This window comes from Grampus griseus (genome assembly GCF_964374135.1).
Source record: "Grampus griseus genome assembly, chromosome: 10".
Lineage (NCBI taxonomy): Eukaryota > Metazoa > Chordata > Mammalia > Artiodactyla > Delphinidae > Grampus > Grampus griseus.
In genome coordinates this window covers 79,817,401-79,834,932 of record NC_139004.1, presented here as the reverse complement: position 1 = coordinate 79,834,932, position 17,532 = coordinate 79,817,401, and the positions used below count along the sequence as shown (strand labels likewise).

The window sequence follows — 17,532 nt, the reverse complement described above, 5'->3', positions numbered from 1 at the left end:
AAAAAAGAAAGAAAAAGCATGCTTGGAAGTCCTTTAAAAGCCATGTTGCCTGTTTGTATTTTCTCTAGATAACATGGCAGTTGTGTACATCTTTTAAAAATGGCATCGATACAATCTTATTTATAAGTGTTCAGGAAGAGCAGCTAGTACCCACTAGTGTTTATTGTGAAACAAAATCTAAAGCTTGCAGTTCAAACTTTGCCTGTTCACAAAAGAGTTGGGAAAGAAAAATGACAAAGCTGTCATTTTAACCAGCGTACACGTGTCCCTCGAGAGAGACATGCTTAATGGTCTGGAATTGGTGTACAGCTCCTTTATCATAGTTTAAGGAGCTTGGGTGTACGTCTAGATTTTAAGAGCTATTATGACAGTTCTTATTTGTGTATTTGTTCAGCTCTTGGCCAGATCTGATGATTTGTGTCACTAAACAAAAGACTATTTTGGTTGAACTGCCCTAGAATTCATCTGAACAGGTTTTAGCCCAAGAATTAATCCCACCAGGAACTTGATACTATTTTAAATAAACACAGTAATGTGGCTGTGACAAAAGTACGCTTAAATTTTTTCGAAAGGAAATAAGGGGTTAGACAAATCTCAAGTTCATGACATGATTCAAACAAGGTCATAAGAGAATGGGTACTTCAGGGTATAATTAAATAGGAAGAGTCTAAGATGGTAAAGGTAGTTCTGTGAAATTCTCGGCGGTACAGTTGTAAATTCTAGCTTTTTGACAAGAGAAGTACGGTGGGAAAAAAAAAGAATCAAACCATAGTCTTTTAAAATCCACAGCAGCCTTGACCTTTATTGTGAAAGCTTAACTGCACCTTCCTTATCAATCAAAACTAAATTAAAATGAACTAAGAGAAAACACGTACATTCAGCTTTGCAAAATTGTGACATTACTATTCCAGCTATGTCACCTTCGCCTGCATCGGGATTGAGCAAGGGTGAAAGAGACAAAGAAATCAATTCCACGAATTTTGGAGAATGTCAGAGTAAGGATCTGCTGAAAACTTTCATTTCTCCATTATTACTCATCCTGTTTGATGTTCCCATTGGTCTAGGGGGCTAGAAAGAAACTCAGAAAAAGGAGGGAAGAAAGAGGGATGCCATGAACAGAAGTGTTTGGGGTGTTTTTATTGACCAAGGCTAGAGCAAAGACAAGATGAAATTAAAAGTGATGGGCATTTTTTAGCCAAGTCTGCAAATGTGTTGTGTGTCTGTAGTAATAGAGACGCCAAGGGAGATCTCTGCAAACATGGTGATTCCATTTTTTCTAATTATCAAAGGAAGTCTTTTGACTGCTTTATTGGGTCATTGGTGGAATTACCAAAGGAAATGAGCTGCTCTGATTGTCCCCTGTACCAGGGCTTAGAAGTGAAGAGAGCTGGATGAGATTTTCTTAGCTCTTCTTGATTTAGTCTCAAAAAGAAGGGGGGGTGATAGTAATATCAGAAAGATGATTCTACCCTGCTGCCTCCTGAAAACTTAATTCTAATAAAATCTGCCTGAAATAAAGAAGAGAACAAAAAATGTTTGGGGGGAATAGTTTAGAAACTTTAGTGCCCTTGCTAAGAAGGGACAGCAGAGGACAAAGAAGAGAAACATCATTCTATAATTCTCTAATATGTTTCAGTACTGATTGATCACCAAAGTTATATATTTAGAACATGGCATTTGGTTCGTAGAAGCATATAATTGTCGAGATGCCCAAGTTCAAGGACCAAAAGACTTTCTTTGTAACACATCTGTGTTTGTGTGTGTTTTCCTGAAAGGCTCATCATTGGCATCTTCTACATCCTTGGTGTCTGTCATTGGGCATCTTCGTTTTCAGTAGGAGGCTTTTTAAATAAATTTGCCGTCTGTTTATTAATTCTCAGAGGAACATTTTTTTTTCCAATGGACTGAACTGTATGATAAGCCTAAGTCTGTTGGCCATAATTGCCCATCCCATGGTGGCTTACTCCTAACTGAGCAATAAAAGGCAGAAACTTGCTACATTTGGTGACACTGTAGGATGGGCAGGTGTTCCTGTGTTAAATGATGCTGCAGAAAAAATTGGTCTGGGCTGGAGGTCTCTGCAGAGGTCTTTCCCTTGTTCACAGAAGGACTCATCAGATTTCAAGCAGACTGCCAAGAACCTAGTGCTGGCTGGAAAGCACCCGTGGTCTGTTTTGGTAATAATCCTCCAGCTTGAGTGAACCAAAGACGACGGAGACTCAACCTGATTTAATTTGTTGTTTCAATGAGGCTCTTGAAACAATAGCCAGCTACTCAAACAGAAAGAAAATATTGTTACCTTAGCATGCTGAAGAAAATACCATTCTCGAATTGTGTCCCGTGCTGTAGCCTAACTCCATGTACCATGGCATCTTACAGCTTAGCCTCAGCAATTATAATAAAAAAGCATTGGATAAGAAGCTCCCTTGAAAGCATGGCATTAAGATAGCTCAAGCACGAATATTCGATTCTCTGACTGGTGCTTACGTGTTCATTTAGTTTCTTCTCTCTCGGCATACATTTTAAGCTCGTGGGTGAGTCCCGAAAAAGGGACATCTCTCGCTAGCTTGAAGTCTAAACAACCACCTTCTTCTTCCCTATTCCACTGTCCAAAATCAGAGAAGATGGGAATTAAGTTCTCAGTACATACACAACTCCTTCAGCCCCAAAGCCAAGGAATTAAAGAAACCAGAAATTCTGCAGAACAGTATTTGAAAATCTCCTTTAGGATTCATGGCCACTAAATTATATTTTTTTTCTTTAAATAAAAGATTTGTCATTTTACAGACTGTAAAACTTAAACACTTACTTAAACACTAAAATATTAAGTAAGAATTAAATAGAAGTACCCCTTTTTTTATTACTTTAGTTAAATAACAGAGTGTTATATAGGACAATCTCATGTACAGTAAGCATGTTCTTAAGGAAAATACTTTTAAAAAAAATGAGATTTCCATTTGAAAGCCCTGGACTATTACTGAATTTTAAAAGTAAAATATCAAGCTGTTAGATAATAAATGAATACTTATAGTGGTGAAATATTATAGGCAAATACTGGAATAAAGCACTTATTTTAGTGATGAAATATGGTTCATAGATATAGGACAATTTTGTTCTCACCAGTGATCTTAAGGATATAGAAGGCTGACTACTTTTTCATAATAGCAGTGAAATCATAGTAAATTTTATAAATTTGGAAATATTAGGATGTTTGAGAGTAACTCTTTTGGCAAAAATGATCTAACAGATCATATTCTTGGCATTGCTAGTCTTGATTACTTTAAGGAAAAAAAGAAGTGATTTTCTTTTTTTTAATTGAGAACACTTTTTACCTCAAGCTGTTTTCTTGCATCTTCTAGTTGATAACATCAGGCACTTAACAGGTCTTCTAAATCCTCAGAGCCAACCTCTACTTCAGAGGTCACTGACAGCATGAGCTCCTTCCTCAGACATGGGCACCCACTTTGTGATGCAGAGCCTGATGAGTTTAATTTATTTAATTCTCCTTGCAACAATACCCAGGAGAGTGGTGAGTGCTGACTGCAGCCTTCATCAGGGATAATGGCTTGATTAGGAATTATCAAACAGTGGTTAGTCCTTTGAAAAAAATCTTAAGGCTCAATGACTATTCCTACCATTAACTTTCACCCAGTGTCCTCTGTTATTGCACCCGTCCAGATTATTTTGTTTACTTGTGTGTATTGGAACGCTGTCGTCTGCTCAAACACCATCAGTATCGGTCCTGTTAACTGTGTTCGCCTTAGGGCTCTGATTCCTTTTATCCAAGAAATAATCTCTCTCTTCCTCATCCCTCTCTGCAGTTCCAGATTATCAAGAACAGGACATCTTCCTCTGGAGAAAAGAGACTGGATTTGGATTTAGGATTCTGGGTGGCAATGAACCAGGGGAACCTGTGAGTCTTTTGTCTCCCTGCCCCTTGCCCCCCATCCCACCCTACCCCGCACCACCCCGTGCAGTTTTCTAAGACTTCAAAGCAAATTGGCAGCAGTGACAAATCAGCAAGATTTGAGTCCCACCAGGTGCACCCCTGTTTCGTCTTTTTTTTTAAATTTTATTGGAGTATAGTTGATTTACAATGTTGTACTAATTTCTGTTGTACAGCAAAGTGATTCAGTTGTATATAAATATAATTTTATATATATATATATATACCCTGACTGTTTCATCTTAAGCACTAGGGGTTATTCTTTGGATTTTGTGAACTCTTTCTGTCTTGATAAAGAAGGGACTAGATCCTTTCTAAAAAGTGTGTGTTTGTGTTTGTGTTTGTGGAGAGCGGCAGCTGCAGCGTCTGGAGCTCCCCATCAGAGAAAAGGGAACTGAAAAGCAAAATAGGAATAGACATCAACTGGGAATACAGTGGCCTGATCCTTCTGGCCAATTCTGTTAAATCTGCCAGCAAGTCGTTGGCTTTGTATATTGAGTAGCTGGGACAGAGAGCGCTTGACAAGGCATTATGAAAGGTTAGAGAAAGTAGGACCGCGCTCTTTACAAAATTAGGGAAAGAACCCTGAACAAGGATCAGGAGACATTTAACCTCTTCAGGCCTCATCTTTAGAATAAATTGAGGAGAACGTCACAGGATTCTTTTGAAAGGGGAAAAGAGAACTAAAGATAAGTATTGTTCATTTCCTCATCACAGTAGAAATAGCTGTGGTTTCTTGAGTGCTTACTATGTGCCAGGTGCTATGCTAAAGGCTTCTAACACCCATTCTTCTCATGTATCCATCAAATCTATGAATCTGTCCCATTTTTCAAATCATGAAATAAAGACACCGAAAGGTTAATGAACCTGCCTGGCATCGCAGAGTTAGTAAATGGAGGGACTGGAAAGGGTGTGATTCCAGAGTCCATGTTCTTAAGCACTCTTCTGTCAAAGTTCTTTGTAAATGATAAATGCCATGTAAAGATCACTGTAGCATCATTATCTAGAGAGAAGGCAAGCAAGGCACAAATATTTTAGCTAAAGTTTAGTGAATGGTTAGTATAACAACAGCAAGACACGAAATATAAGGACCTGCTCTGCATGCAGGTGCTATAGACTATGAAAATAGGGATGCCCAACCAGACTTGGCTTATCATGCATTCCCTTTTGCTAGGCACATGCTGACCTTTAAAGCAAAGTTGTATGACTATTATAATTAGTAGAGTTTTCTGAACAGAGGCCTCTTAGGTGGATAGAAAAGGGGGAAAAGTTTTGCCAATGAAGGGAGTAAAATGATTTATTTTTGCAAAGGGGAAAAAACAATGAGTCAGCAAACCACAGATAAATGTCAGGGTACTAAACAAGAAAAAGTTATTTTTTCCATTTAAGAATTATTGTATCACCTAGCACAGCACCTGGTACCCAGTGGGCACTCAGTAAGGGTTTGTGGCATGGATGCAGACATGAATGAATGAATTGAATTGTTCTCAGAGGTTGTGAAGGCCATCGTTTTACAGGCAAACCTCATTTTATTGTGCTTTACAGATAGTACATTTTTTTACAAATTGAAGTTTGATGGCAGCCCTACATTGTCAGATGATGGTTAGCATTTTTAACAATAAAGTATTTTTTAAATTAAGGTATGTACTTTTTTTTTAGACATAATGCTATTGCATACTTAAGACTACAGTATAGTGTAAACATAATTTTATGTGCACTGGGAAACTAACAAATTCATGTCACTTGTTTTGTGGTGACATTATCTTTATTGCGGTGGTCTGGAACCGAACCTGCAATATCCCCGAGGTGTGCCTGTAATAGTAAACCAAAAGGTCAGTGTTTCATCCATCGTCCAATTACTCAACAGATTTATATCGGTCACATCGTACCACTGGGTGCTGCTGATACAGATGGCCGCCTGAGGTCTGGGGATGAATTAATCTGTGTGGATGGGACACCAGTCATTGGTAAATCACACCAGCTTGTGGTCCAGCTTATGCAACAAGCCGCCAAGCAAGGTCACGTCAATCTCACAGTGCGGCGTAAAGTGGTGTTTGCAGGTATGTTTTTTCATTCATCCCTTTAGACAGTGCCTTGTCACTTTATGCACAGAAGAGGCCCCTTTCCTGTGTCCGTCTCCTCAAGCATGTATTTTAGCAAATGTTTATGAATGTGATTAAGCTCAGAATTTCCAGATGGAACCCTTCAAAACTACTGTCACTTAAAAGCACTTTAATGGGGCTTCTTCCCTGGTGGCACGGTGGTTGAGAGTCCGCCTGCCGATGCAGGGGACACGGGTTCGTGCTCCGGTCCGGGAAGATCCCACATGCCGCGGAGCGGCTGGGCCCGTGAGCCATGGCCGCTGAGCCTGCGCGTCTGGAGCCTGTGCTCCGCAACGGGAGAGGCCACAGCAGTGAGAGGCTCGCGTACCGCAAAATAAAATAAATAAATAAAGCACTTTAATGTGCCATCCGTACATGTTCAGCAAAGGCTTTTAGAAGAAGCCTAGTTGAATATATACGTCACCTCCCTCCATCCCCTTGCTAAACAGAACTTAGTCATTCTCTTCACTTGATGGGAATTCTCAACAAAAGAGGTTAGGAGACTTGTAGCTTCAAATTAAGAGAGCAAAAATTAGGTTTGCACTGCCAAATAAGCTCATAAAAAAGCTGCTCTGTTGTTGACAGTCATACGTATTAAACTATTTTAATTTTTACGTTTTTCACTATAAGCAAGTTGTAGAGCTGGCCAGTTCTAGGTCATGTTTCAGTCCTTCCTCCTGCAACTCAAATTCGTATACATCCTTCCAGGCCCAACTCAAAGATAACCTTATCTGTAAAACCCTCAGAAATTCCCTCCTTCCTCCAACTGTCTGCTGAGTTTAGCCTTCCCTTCTTGCCATCCTTGGGCATCGTGGTTCACTTCCGTATCAGAATCTGCCATTTTGAGGCAGTATTGGGTAAGTGTCTGCCCTTCCCATTCATTCACCATGTTTGCCTGCAGCCCCTGCCTCCAGGTATTCAAGACAGAACCCAGAATGCAGAACAGGCAGATTCCATGTGGTATCAGTTGAATTATTGATGCAGGATGACGTGAAATATTAGGAATTCTCCATAGCTGTAATACTAGTAAAACACCTGTTTATCAGATAAAATCAACTGGCATCTTGTTTTAAAAACAAACAAAAAAAATAACTCATAGGGACTTCCCTGGCAGTCCACTGGTTGAGACTCCTCGCTTCCATTGCAGGCGACATGGGTTCGATCCCTGGTTGGGGAACTAAGATCCCATATGCCTCCTGGCATGCCCCCCCCCAAAAAAAATTATAGAGCTCATTTAAATGGTATATAATTAATTACAAAAGAATTAAGATATCAAATTCCAGTGTGAGAGCCCTACCTGTTGCAGCCATGAAAAGAGTGTTAATCACTTACGTCCCTAGAGCTCATTTATGGCCTCAGGATCTTAACGTAGTATCCCACGCAACCAGTAGCAGCAATCAGAAATGGCTTTTGAGATGAGATGAAAACTTTCTGACTTCACTGGTCCAAATAAAAATAGTAGAGCAATGTGATATTTGTTTGTTTCAGATGTATTTTTTAGATCTTAAATATTGGGGTTTTTAAGCTCTGGGTTAAAGGCATGTTCAGTCTTTGAAAAGACATAAGGCTAAGGGAAATAAGCCAGTCACAAAAGGACAGATATTATATGCTTCCACTTCCATGAGGTACCTCGAGTAGTCGAGTCATAGAGGCAGAATGTAGAATGCTGGCTGTACCAGGGGCTGGGGAGGGGAGAGTGATTAGTTAGTGTTTAATGGGTACAGAATTTCAGTTCTGGAAAGTGAAAGGGTTCTGGAGATGGATGGTGGGGATGGCTGCATAACAGTGTTTCTGTGCTTAATGCCACTGAGCTGTACACCTAAAATGGTCAAAATAATAAGTTTTATGTTCTGTATATTTTACTACACTAAAAATGAAATCTGTGAAAGGGGATGCTTTGGGGAATACATTTAGTAGTCCTATCCAAAACCTGAACACATATTTTGCTGTTGACATGAAAACTAAGTCGGTCCCACCTACTACGGTGGCTGTTTAGGAGTGCTTTCCCCTGTCACTTGAGAAAGCAATAAAACTGAAATTTGATCAAACGAATTCTGAGGGAGGCTAATGTATCCAATTGTGTGATCAGAGTAGATCATTGACATCTGGAAGCGAGGAAGAGACGCTAAGTATACCTCTGACAGGTGTTGTCAGGAATCCCACAGTAGGGAAATCTTAATGGTACTGTCAGCTTGCCGTGTCTCCGGTGATGGAAAAAGCAAAGCAAAACTGTTTGCACATCTGAGCAGAATGTGACTTGAGGGTAATGACAATTTGAGTGCAGCGAAGGGCATATCTCTGAGGCAAAAATGGTAGTCACCCCTGCTGTGGGCCACACCTATACATCCTTCAGTGGGTCATTTTTGTTTGTTTGTTTCATTGAAGTCCAGTTGCTGTACAATATTATGTAAGTTACAGGTGTACAAGGCCGTGATTCACAATTTTTAAAGGTTGTACTCCATTTATAGTTATCATAAAATATTGGCTATATTCCAGTGTCATACAATATATCCTTGTAGCTTATTTTATACCTAATAATTTGTACCTCTTAATCCCCTACCTCTATATTGCCCCACCCCCCATCTTCTCCCCATTGGTAATCTCTAGTTTGTTCTCTATATCTGTGAGTCTGCTTCTTTTTTGTTATATACACTAGTTGGTTGTATTTTTTAGATTCCACATATAAGTGATCTTATTTGTCTTTCTTTGTCTGACTCATTTCACTCATCATAGTGTCCAGGGGTTGGTTTTTGATTTGTGAACCGGGAAATATTTCAGAGTGGGCCGATCTTGCTGCAAATTTGAGTCTGTATGCAGATGCTGAGATACAATATTGCTGTAAATGATACAGAACTGGGGTGTCCCCTTTGGTGTTTTTTCCATGAGCTCTTTTCAGTCCCTGTATCTCAGTTCTGTGAGGCCAGTTGCTGTCATAGCTGTCATAGCTGCGGAGCCTTGGGGGAAGGAGGAAGGGGTGGCAGGCAGGGCACCTTTCTCGCAAAGGCGGGTAACTGAGAGGTGAATCTCTTGCACAGCCTCCAAAACAGAGAACGAGGTGCCCTCGCCAGCCTCCTCCCATCACAGTAGCAACCAGCCGGCCTCACTGACCGAGGAGAAGCGCACTCCGCAGGGCAGCCAGAACTCCCTGAACACGGTGAGCTCTGGCAGCGGCAGCACCAGCGGCATTGGCAGCGGCGGCGGCGGCGGCAGCGGCGTGGTGAGCACCGGCGTGGTGAGCACTGTGGTCCAGCCCTACGACGTGGAGATCCGGCGCGGGGAGAACGAGGGCTTCGGCTTCGTCATTGTGTCGTCGGTGAGCAGGCCTGAGGCAGGGACTACATTCGGTGAGTGCGGTCACTTCTCCCCAGTGTTTCCTGGGATGCCCGGGACTGTTCTATGGCAAGTAAAAGACAGCCAAAATCTCATTAACAGAAATGCTTTTCATGCTTTCCGCTTCAGATGATGAAAGTCTTAATTGAGGATGGAGTTAGTTGGGTGGCTTTTCAAACCCTCCTGAAGGCTGGGATTTTTTTTTTTAACCCTTCAGCTTCCATTCTGATTGCGTGTTCACAGGCAGACAATTTCACGCATAGGTGAAATTTGCAAAGCAGACCCTTGACAGGATAGAGTGTGAGAAATTCTTGCTAGAGAAAGCCGTTTGCAAAGTTCTGAGCAGGATATCAATCATAGCAGTTGCCTCAGAAGGTCTGAGTGGTTTTTTTGTTTGTTTTTGTTTTTTAATAAATTTATTTATTTACTTTTGCCTACGTTGGGTCTTAGTTGCTGCGCGCAACTTTCTCTAGTTGACGCGAGCGGGGGCTACTCTTCATGGCGGTGTGCAGGCTTCTCATTGCGATGGCTTCTCTTGTTGCGGAGCACGGGCTCTAGGCGTGCAGGTTTCACTAGTTGTGGAGAGCTGGCTTCAGTAGTTGTGGCGCACGGGCTTAGTTGCTCTGCAGCATGTGGGATCTTCCCGGACCAGGGCTCGAACCCGTGTCCCCTGCATTGGCAGGCAGATTCTTAACCACTGCACCCCCGGGGAAGTCCCGGTATAGGAGTTTTTAAAAGAAGCATATGGTTGTAGAAATAAATGCCAGGGGGAAAAAAACAGGTATAAGGAGTAAAAATATATATGAAATGCCCCTTCATCTTGTCCTTTCTCTACTCTATCCCCGTCTGAAATTTTAAAATTTTAATTTAAAATAATATGTTTACTGTTGCCTGGTTAAGAATCTAATTAAAATCTGAGTTCAGAGCCGCTTGTCTTCACTGCCCTTGAATTGTAGCAGGGATGATCGTCCTGTCTCATCCAGATGTTGGGGGTTTCAGCAGAGTATGGAGAAACACGGCTGTCACCCTCTCAGAAGGTTAACTCTCTGCCGGGTGCAATAGCTGAGACAAATAGGAAGCTAGGTTATTCCAGGAACTAGGAATCTATGAATCTGTTTCCTATTAGGATGGATTATAAGTATGTACTCCAAAACTGATCACCTTCTTCATTAAATAAAACATCATTTGTTATTTTCCCCAAGCACATTTGTTAATTAATCTGAAATATGGTGGGAGACAGGGAAGGGCTGTGCAGGCTTTGAAATGTACTTCACCTCTGTTTCCAAATGACTTACCCACAAGGAATCTGAGGACCCGTGGCCCAGGTCGTTTGTTGGCTGACATCAGCTAGGTGCTCCCTCCCGTTAGCTTTCTGCCCCGGTACAATTCCATTTGCCTCCATTTAGTCTTGGTACATTGCTTCCTGCTAAAGCCATTTCCCACTAAGGTGCGTTCATTAGGAGACAGTGAGTTAAGCCAGTTCCATGCATGTGTGGCTGCCGAAACAAACACCCATTACTAACAGTGCTTCTGTGAGCTCCATTAATAACATTATCACAGCATGTCACGGGTGGTGGGTGACTTGACCTCAAGGCAAGGTTGTTTTTTGGTTTTTCCATTAGTTTTGGAGACTTTTCTGCTTAATTTAAAAATAAAAAGAAAGGCGGGGGGGAGGGAAGAAATCTCAAGTTATTTTCTTTAGATCTACAGTTTGTCCCCATGTACCCTGTGATGTTCTCAGGATTTCAGAGTTCTCAGTTTCCCTTTCTAGAATGAAATAGCAGCTGTGTCTGTGTTACTTAACGAATACGGAATGACTTCACCCACAGTTTGGTCTTTGATTGCTTTCCTCTGGCTCTTAATACAAACAAATTAAACTTTCCCTAATACCTTGCATGAGACTTCTGAGCTATGCGAAGCTTTCCTCCCACCTGCTGTATGATACCTTTCCCATGGGACTTGTCCTTGGAGATGGGCTAAATTTAATCAAGACCTTGAATTTGGGTATGGAGGCTTTCCACCACACCTGCTTGTTGCTTGTTCCAGAAGACTGTTTAACTGCCTTTTGAAAGATTCTTTGACCTTGACCTTAAATCCCGTGATACAGACTCAGGCAAATATGCTGAAATTCAAAGGAATTGTAGCTCATTTTCCCACACATTTTCTCTAAATTAGGACGGAAGAGTCCTCTCCGTTAGTTTCAACATCTCCCATGTTAGTTTTGACACCTTTTCCCACAGTGGCTCAAGTATACAACTATCTTTACAGCCCCCAGGAAGACAAACTCTCAGAATCAGTGAATATGCCTAAGAAAGTTTGAAACTCAGTATGCAATTATCTGGAAACCCTGTGTCAGGCGTCAAAGCCAATTTCCCACCTCTCTTTAAAAGTTACCAACGCTCTTGGTTGTGAAATGAAATGCCTCAGAGCACACAGTAAAACTTTCTTCTTCAAATGCACTTTTCCTGGTTTTTCCTCTCGTAGCTGTGTAGTAACTGATCAGGACAAAGGAAATGATTAAAGGAAAAGGGTTGAGGAATGATTTGAACCTAGTTTTGGTTCACTGTCCTCAGCTTGAGTATGTACTAGATTTTCTTATTCCTTTGAGGGGATTTTTATGAGAACAAGGAGGATTTCAGAGCTAATGAGCCATTTGGGCCCTTCTCTGAAAGCACATGAGAGAGGCTGATTGAGCAAAGGTCATAAAAGGAAAAATACGTGTCAAGGTTGGGTGCCTTCTTGGCTCATCTCATATGTGCCCTTTTGCTAAACTTTTCATCATTCTGAATAGAAGGCAGAAAGTCTAAGTGTTTGTCTATTAGGCATTTTCAGATTGGATTTTTGGCGCTAGCAGACTCCTAGGCCTCACCAGACGCCCAGTGATTATTTTTTCTAAATGGAGAAAGAACAAAACATTGGCAGAAGCGTAAGCAACACCTGGCGAAAATGATGTGACTTGAACACAGAATGCGCAAAAGCCTCCCTCCCAGCTCTGGGTTTCACGTTTGCAGCCTCCAAATAAGCCTACGGCAAGTTATTTTTGGGGCTCTTGAGAATCTTTAGAAGTTCCTAAAGATCCCAAATTTTGCCACTGATTGAAGGAGGGAAGCTTGGGGTCCCCCCTTCTTTTGAATCGGGAAAGGACTGCAGCAATGAACTATCATTTTTCAGGGTTGTAACTTCTTAAACAAACGCCCGGAACTTTGCCAATGTTTTGAGCCCCGGCACAGAGTTCTCCTTTAATAACATTTGCTTAATGCTTTAATTAATTAACACTTAACCTTCTCTTTCCCTTCTCAACCCTTTTTCTCCTCCCTTCACTCTATTCCCATGTAACTTAAAAAAAATTAAAACTGACTATCAAAGCAGGCAATGCATGTGTGGCCATGCCTCACAAAATAGGTCGGATTATTGAGGGGAGCCCTGCTGACCGATGTGGCAAGCTGAAAGTAGGAGACCGGATCTTGGCGGTAAATGGATGTTCCATCACCAACAAGTCCCATTCCGACATTGTCAACCTCATCAAGGAAGCGGGAAACACAGTTACCCTCCGCATCATTCCCGGGGATGGTAAAGTATACCTATTGTGTGTGTGTCTCTCTTCAGCTCTGTCTCTATCATTAGTGTTCATGTAATTGAATAGTTTTGACCTAGAGGCAGCCTTATCCATGTCTAACTGAACATACCCATCAAGCAAACATGAGCCACTGTTACTAAATCTTACGTCACCCTCTTGACTTCATCCTCTAGCCCTGGGACCCTGTCTTGCTACAGAGATAAACATTTCAGAAGAATCTTTAACTTTCTCCGATTTATTTTGGCTGTGGTGCCCTTGTCTTTAAAACAGCAGAAAAGTTTGAGTACGGGTGGTGAAGCTCGTCTGATAGTCTACCTGGCGATTATTAAAGATTTTTTTTAAAACGATGACTGAAATCTGAATGCGTAGTATGGCGACAGCACAGAGCTTATGTAAGGACAGTGCAGAGCCAGTGCTCTTTTTTTTTTTCAATCTGAATAAGTGAATGTATCAAAGTTTTTTATTTAATGGGAGGTTATTAGGATTTGTGCCTATGTGGTTTGTCCCTTATTTTTGCATGTGGATGAAAAAAGAATAAAATCTCTGTGTTTTTGATATTTTAACCGGCCTCCATGAAACTAGGCCTGTTCTTGTTTATTTGTTTGATTGGTTCAATTCAAATCTTTGGTTCTTTTGTAGCAGTGGTGATTCTGTCCCCTGGGGGGACATTTGGCATTGTCTGGAGTGGGTGCTAATGGCCTCTAGTGGATAGAGAGCAGGGATGCTTCTAGACCTCCTACAGTACATGGGGCAGCCCCCACTGTCAAAGATGATCCAGCAAAAAGTGTCAATACTCATTATTCATATTTAATAAAAATGAAGTTGATACGCTAATGTCACTAAGTATAGATCCTTCAGAGAATTAAGTCCTGTGTATTGACTTCCTTCTAAGCAGACTTTGCCCTTGGGAAAGAAGTGATAGTTGTCCTAGGATGTTTCAGTGTCTTTTTTTTTTCATTCTTGCTACATATGTTATAAAATAAAATATATTCTAAAAGTCAATGAGTATTTCTCAAGAGGAAACTGTGGTTTATGGGGGAACTGTGATAAAACTCTCTGCCACTGATCTATAAAATAAGAAAATCAGAGGTTTTATCTGAAAGTAATTCAGCAGATCAACATTTTTATATACTAATTGCTAGAAAGTGAGGCATATTATTTTAAAACTCGAGTGCTGTAGACTGTGCCTTTCAGAAGAAGAAAATCTAAAACCGAACAATAAATATTTGAACATCGTTGGTCCTAAGCACAGAGAGGTTCCTCTGTACCCAAAATACCCCATACCAAATGTAGAGGAAAAAATAGCTCCTTGAATGACGGTCTATTTCAGCCTGCCTCAAATGCATGGTTAGTAATTTACCATCTGGTCTAGAGTCCATTCTACCTATTTACCACACTGGAAAGCTATTACAACTTAGGAAAGTGATCACAAGATGATAGAACATAGGTTCCTAATGGAAAGGATGAAGGAGGCCAGAAAACTTTGGTGACAAATGGTTGAGAGAGCCTAATGTAGTTTATAAATTCAGATATATTTATCTCCATGCTGTGGAGAGATTTCAAAAAAATTAATCCAAAAGAAAGAGACACAGGAATTGACTGGCTGGGTCTATGTTGGTCAGTCTTAATGTGGGAATGAGAATTTCCAAAAAGGAAGGAAGGAAAGAAAGTGCTCCTTAAGGGAAGGGCTTAGAAAAAGAGTTCACAATCGGGAAAGATGTAGATATGCAGAAGCAACTTATACTCCTGTGCACATACTTGTTGACTTAATTTAATGTTCTGCAAGGGAAAATAGTTTTGGAGAACCTGAACACCAAAAAATAGAAAGCAAGATAGATCATCCAATAACAGTTGTGAATAAAAAGACATTTTTTAAAACTTCAGTCTTTCAACAGTGTAGAATTCAGACAGGCATATCACAGGCCATCTTGGTTAGAAGAAAGTAAACATTACAGTTGAGACAGTGTAGTTAAGGAACGACGTGTTGCTGAGGATGTGATTTCATTCCATGATATTTCAGGAATTCATCACCATGGTAATAAAACTCTTCACCAATTACATTGTAATTTTCAAAGTCCAGGTAAAGCAAATCAAGCCTGGCAGCCAGAGGGTGGGTTTGTAATGCTCATCTTTTAAATGGGGCCAAACGTTGCCGTCTTGGAAATTAGAGTGAAGGCAGGGGAGTTAGGTTTCTGGAGAGATGGAGAGATGCTGGAGCAATCCAGAAGGATTTTGCAAAAACCTAGAAGACAGAGAGTGACCATTACAATCTGATGAAGAGAAAATCATGCTGGATCCACCTCCTCTCCGTGAAAGTGTGTTGGACATGGTAGATTGTAGGTAAAAGGAAGGTGTTCTCTCCATGTTAGGGACCTCTGATCTCCTTCAGTCTCTCACTCTAGTATTTAATGGATCCAGTAGCCCAGAGGCATTTTGTTCCATGATCCTCACAAGGAGACTGAAGTTCTTCATTAGAGTGGCTTTGGAGCTCTTAGAAATACATCTTGTCCAGGGTACTGTTCTCAGAAACCCAACGAGGCACTTCACAAAGAGGCTCTCTTATGAGTCAGACAGGAGATAAGCTGACCAAACTTGGAGGAGATCAGGCTAAACACTTTATATGAGCTTCTGGGCTACAGTTACTTGTCCATTACTGAGTTGAAGAAGACTAACTCATCCTTTCTTTGCACAGTTCCTGAAAGAGAAACTTACAAAGCAAGGTAGTCTTGAAATGTCACAATGTGGTTGAGCAATTTTAAGTTCTTGAGGTTTATTTTTATCAGACATTCAAGTCAAAGGTGTGACAAGGATTGAACTGTGAAGTCATCATTTTCAAACTGTCATTTAATATTTGTGTTCTCTGACTTTATCCTGTCATGTGAATCTTATTTCAACTCAGGATAAATATTTGCAAAATGTGTATCCAGAGATTCCTCTAAGAGCTCCCCCATCTACCATTAATGGAGTCATGAATTAAGGAGAGATTTGCGTATAGTTAATGACCGAGAATGTCCCCAAATGAAATTCACAACCAAAATATTAATATACGGTTTAAAGGATTAAACTATACCTGGTATTAGTCCCCAAATGACTTTATTATATACTTTCCCTCTGTTCTACATAAGGCATTGTAACCATCATTTTGATTTCTTACAACAAATTGTTTTAGTTTTCTAAATAAAAAAATGATCAAATTTAAGAAAAAAAAAAAAGGAAGATGCACCATTGGTTGGGCAGTGCTTAGAACCCACTCCCCATCCACTGCCTTATCTAGCTCATGCTGCTTGTTCTTTTTTTTTTTTTTTGCCACACTGCACGGCATGTGGGATCTTAGTTCCCCGGCCAGGGATCGAACCCGTGCCCCCTACAATGGAAGTGCAGTCTTAACCATTGGACCACCGGGGGAGTCCCATGCTCATGTTCTTTTTTCTTATCATCAGTCACGTGATTCTCCAGCTTCACTCCTCTCTAAGTAGTTTCCCTCACTGTACCTCTCTTGTTTCCTTCTCACCTTTCTGGCTCCAACAAAAGCTTTGAAACACGACCCCCTTGATTTGGCACTATCGTGTTGTTCGAAGTCCTGCCTTCACAGTTCTAGGACAGGCCTGGCTCAGAGTTCTCACCATCTCTGCTTTTACTACCTTTGGGACCAGGATAGGAGATGAAGTGGGGGCAGAGCCTCTTCTCCTGTGAGAGATGGACAAGGGATAGGAAATTGATCATGGCAACACAGAAAGGCCCACAGAATGGCTGAACATACTGCATTTGAACTTGAATTTTGACTAGTTACACCACACATACTTCCTACCACTTGTGTTCTATAGAAACACCCTGTGAAATCTGGGTGGAATGAGACTCTAATCAGACAGAGCAGACCCTGACTGAGCCAGGCTCACATGGAAAATCATCAGACTGAATCAAGTTCAAGGTAATGAAAATATTTATGAGCTTAAAAATATATTATTTAGGGACTTCCCTGGTGGTCCAGTGGTTAAGACTCCACGCTTCACTGCAGGGGGCTTGGGTTAGGTCCCTGGTTGGGGAACTAAGATCCCACGTGCCGCCGGGCTCGGCCAAAATAAAGGAATAAAAATAAAATAAAAATATATTATTTAAATATAGTCTTTTTCCTCCTGAAGTCTTTTTTAATTTTTATTTTTTATTGGAGTATAGTTGATTAACAGTGTTGTGTTAGTTTCAGGTGTACAGCAAAGGTGATTCATTTATGCATATACATGTATCTATTTTTGTACTTCACATCTCTCTGATTTAAAGTATTTGCTTGTATAGGTAATAGGGCTTGGCAACATAGATAGTGCTATTTCCTTGGCAAAGGCCTAAAAGAGTTTACTTATTTAATAGAAAACTCTGTGGATATGATAGCTAGCATATACTCGGGCAAGAAGAGCAGGGTTTCCATTATATACATTTTAAATGTCTCCCAAAACTTTTCATGTATTTATGGCATTTAAATTTTCAAATGCTCCCTTCAGATATTTATTACATATGTGTTTATGCATTAACATATTTATGAAAGGAATGACTGTATCCGTTGTCGATTTGCTTGGCCTTGTAAT

General features: G+C 40.7%; 1 protein-coding gene across 20 annotated transcripts in view; it reads left to right on the top strand.

Annotated features, from left to right (window-relative positions):
- Nucleotides 1-17,532, top strand: part of MAGI1 (membrane associated guanylate kinase, WW and PDZ domain containing 1) — a gene marked incomplete at both ends in the record, with an annotated part of 616,726 nt that overhangs the window by 583,737 nt on the left and 15,457 nt on the right. For 7 of the 20 annotated variants that reach the window (XM_082663440.1, XM_082663444.1, XM_082663443.1 and 4 more), the window contains 5 exons: nt 912-995; nt 3,822-3,913; nt 5,814-6,006; nt 9,084-9,392; nt 12,745-12,948. In XM_082663440.1, the coding sequence (XP_082519566.1) occupies nt 912-995; nt 3,822-3,913; nt 5,814-6,006; nt 9,084-9,392; nt 12,745-12,948 (882 nt within the window). The remainder of the gene's footprint in view (nt 1-911; nt 996-3,821; nt 3,914-5,813; nt 6,007-9,083; nt 9,393-12,744; nt 12,949-17,532) is intronic. The other 13 variants (XM_082663456.1, XM_082663454.1, XM_082663451.1 and 10 more) reach the window with 5 other exon arrangements.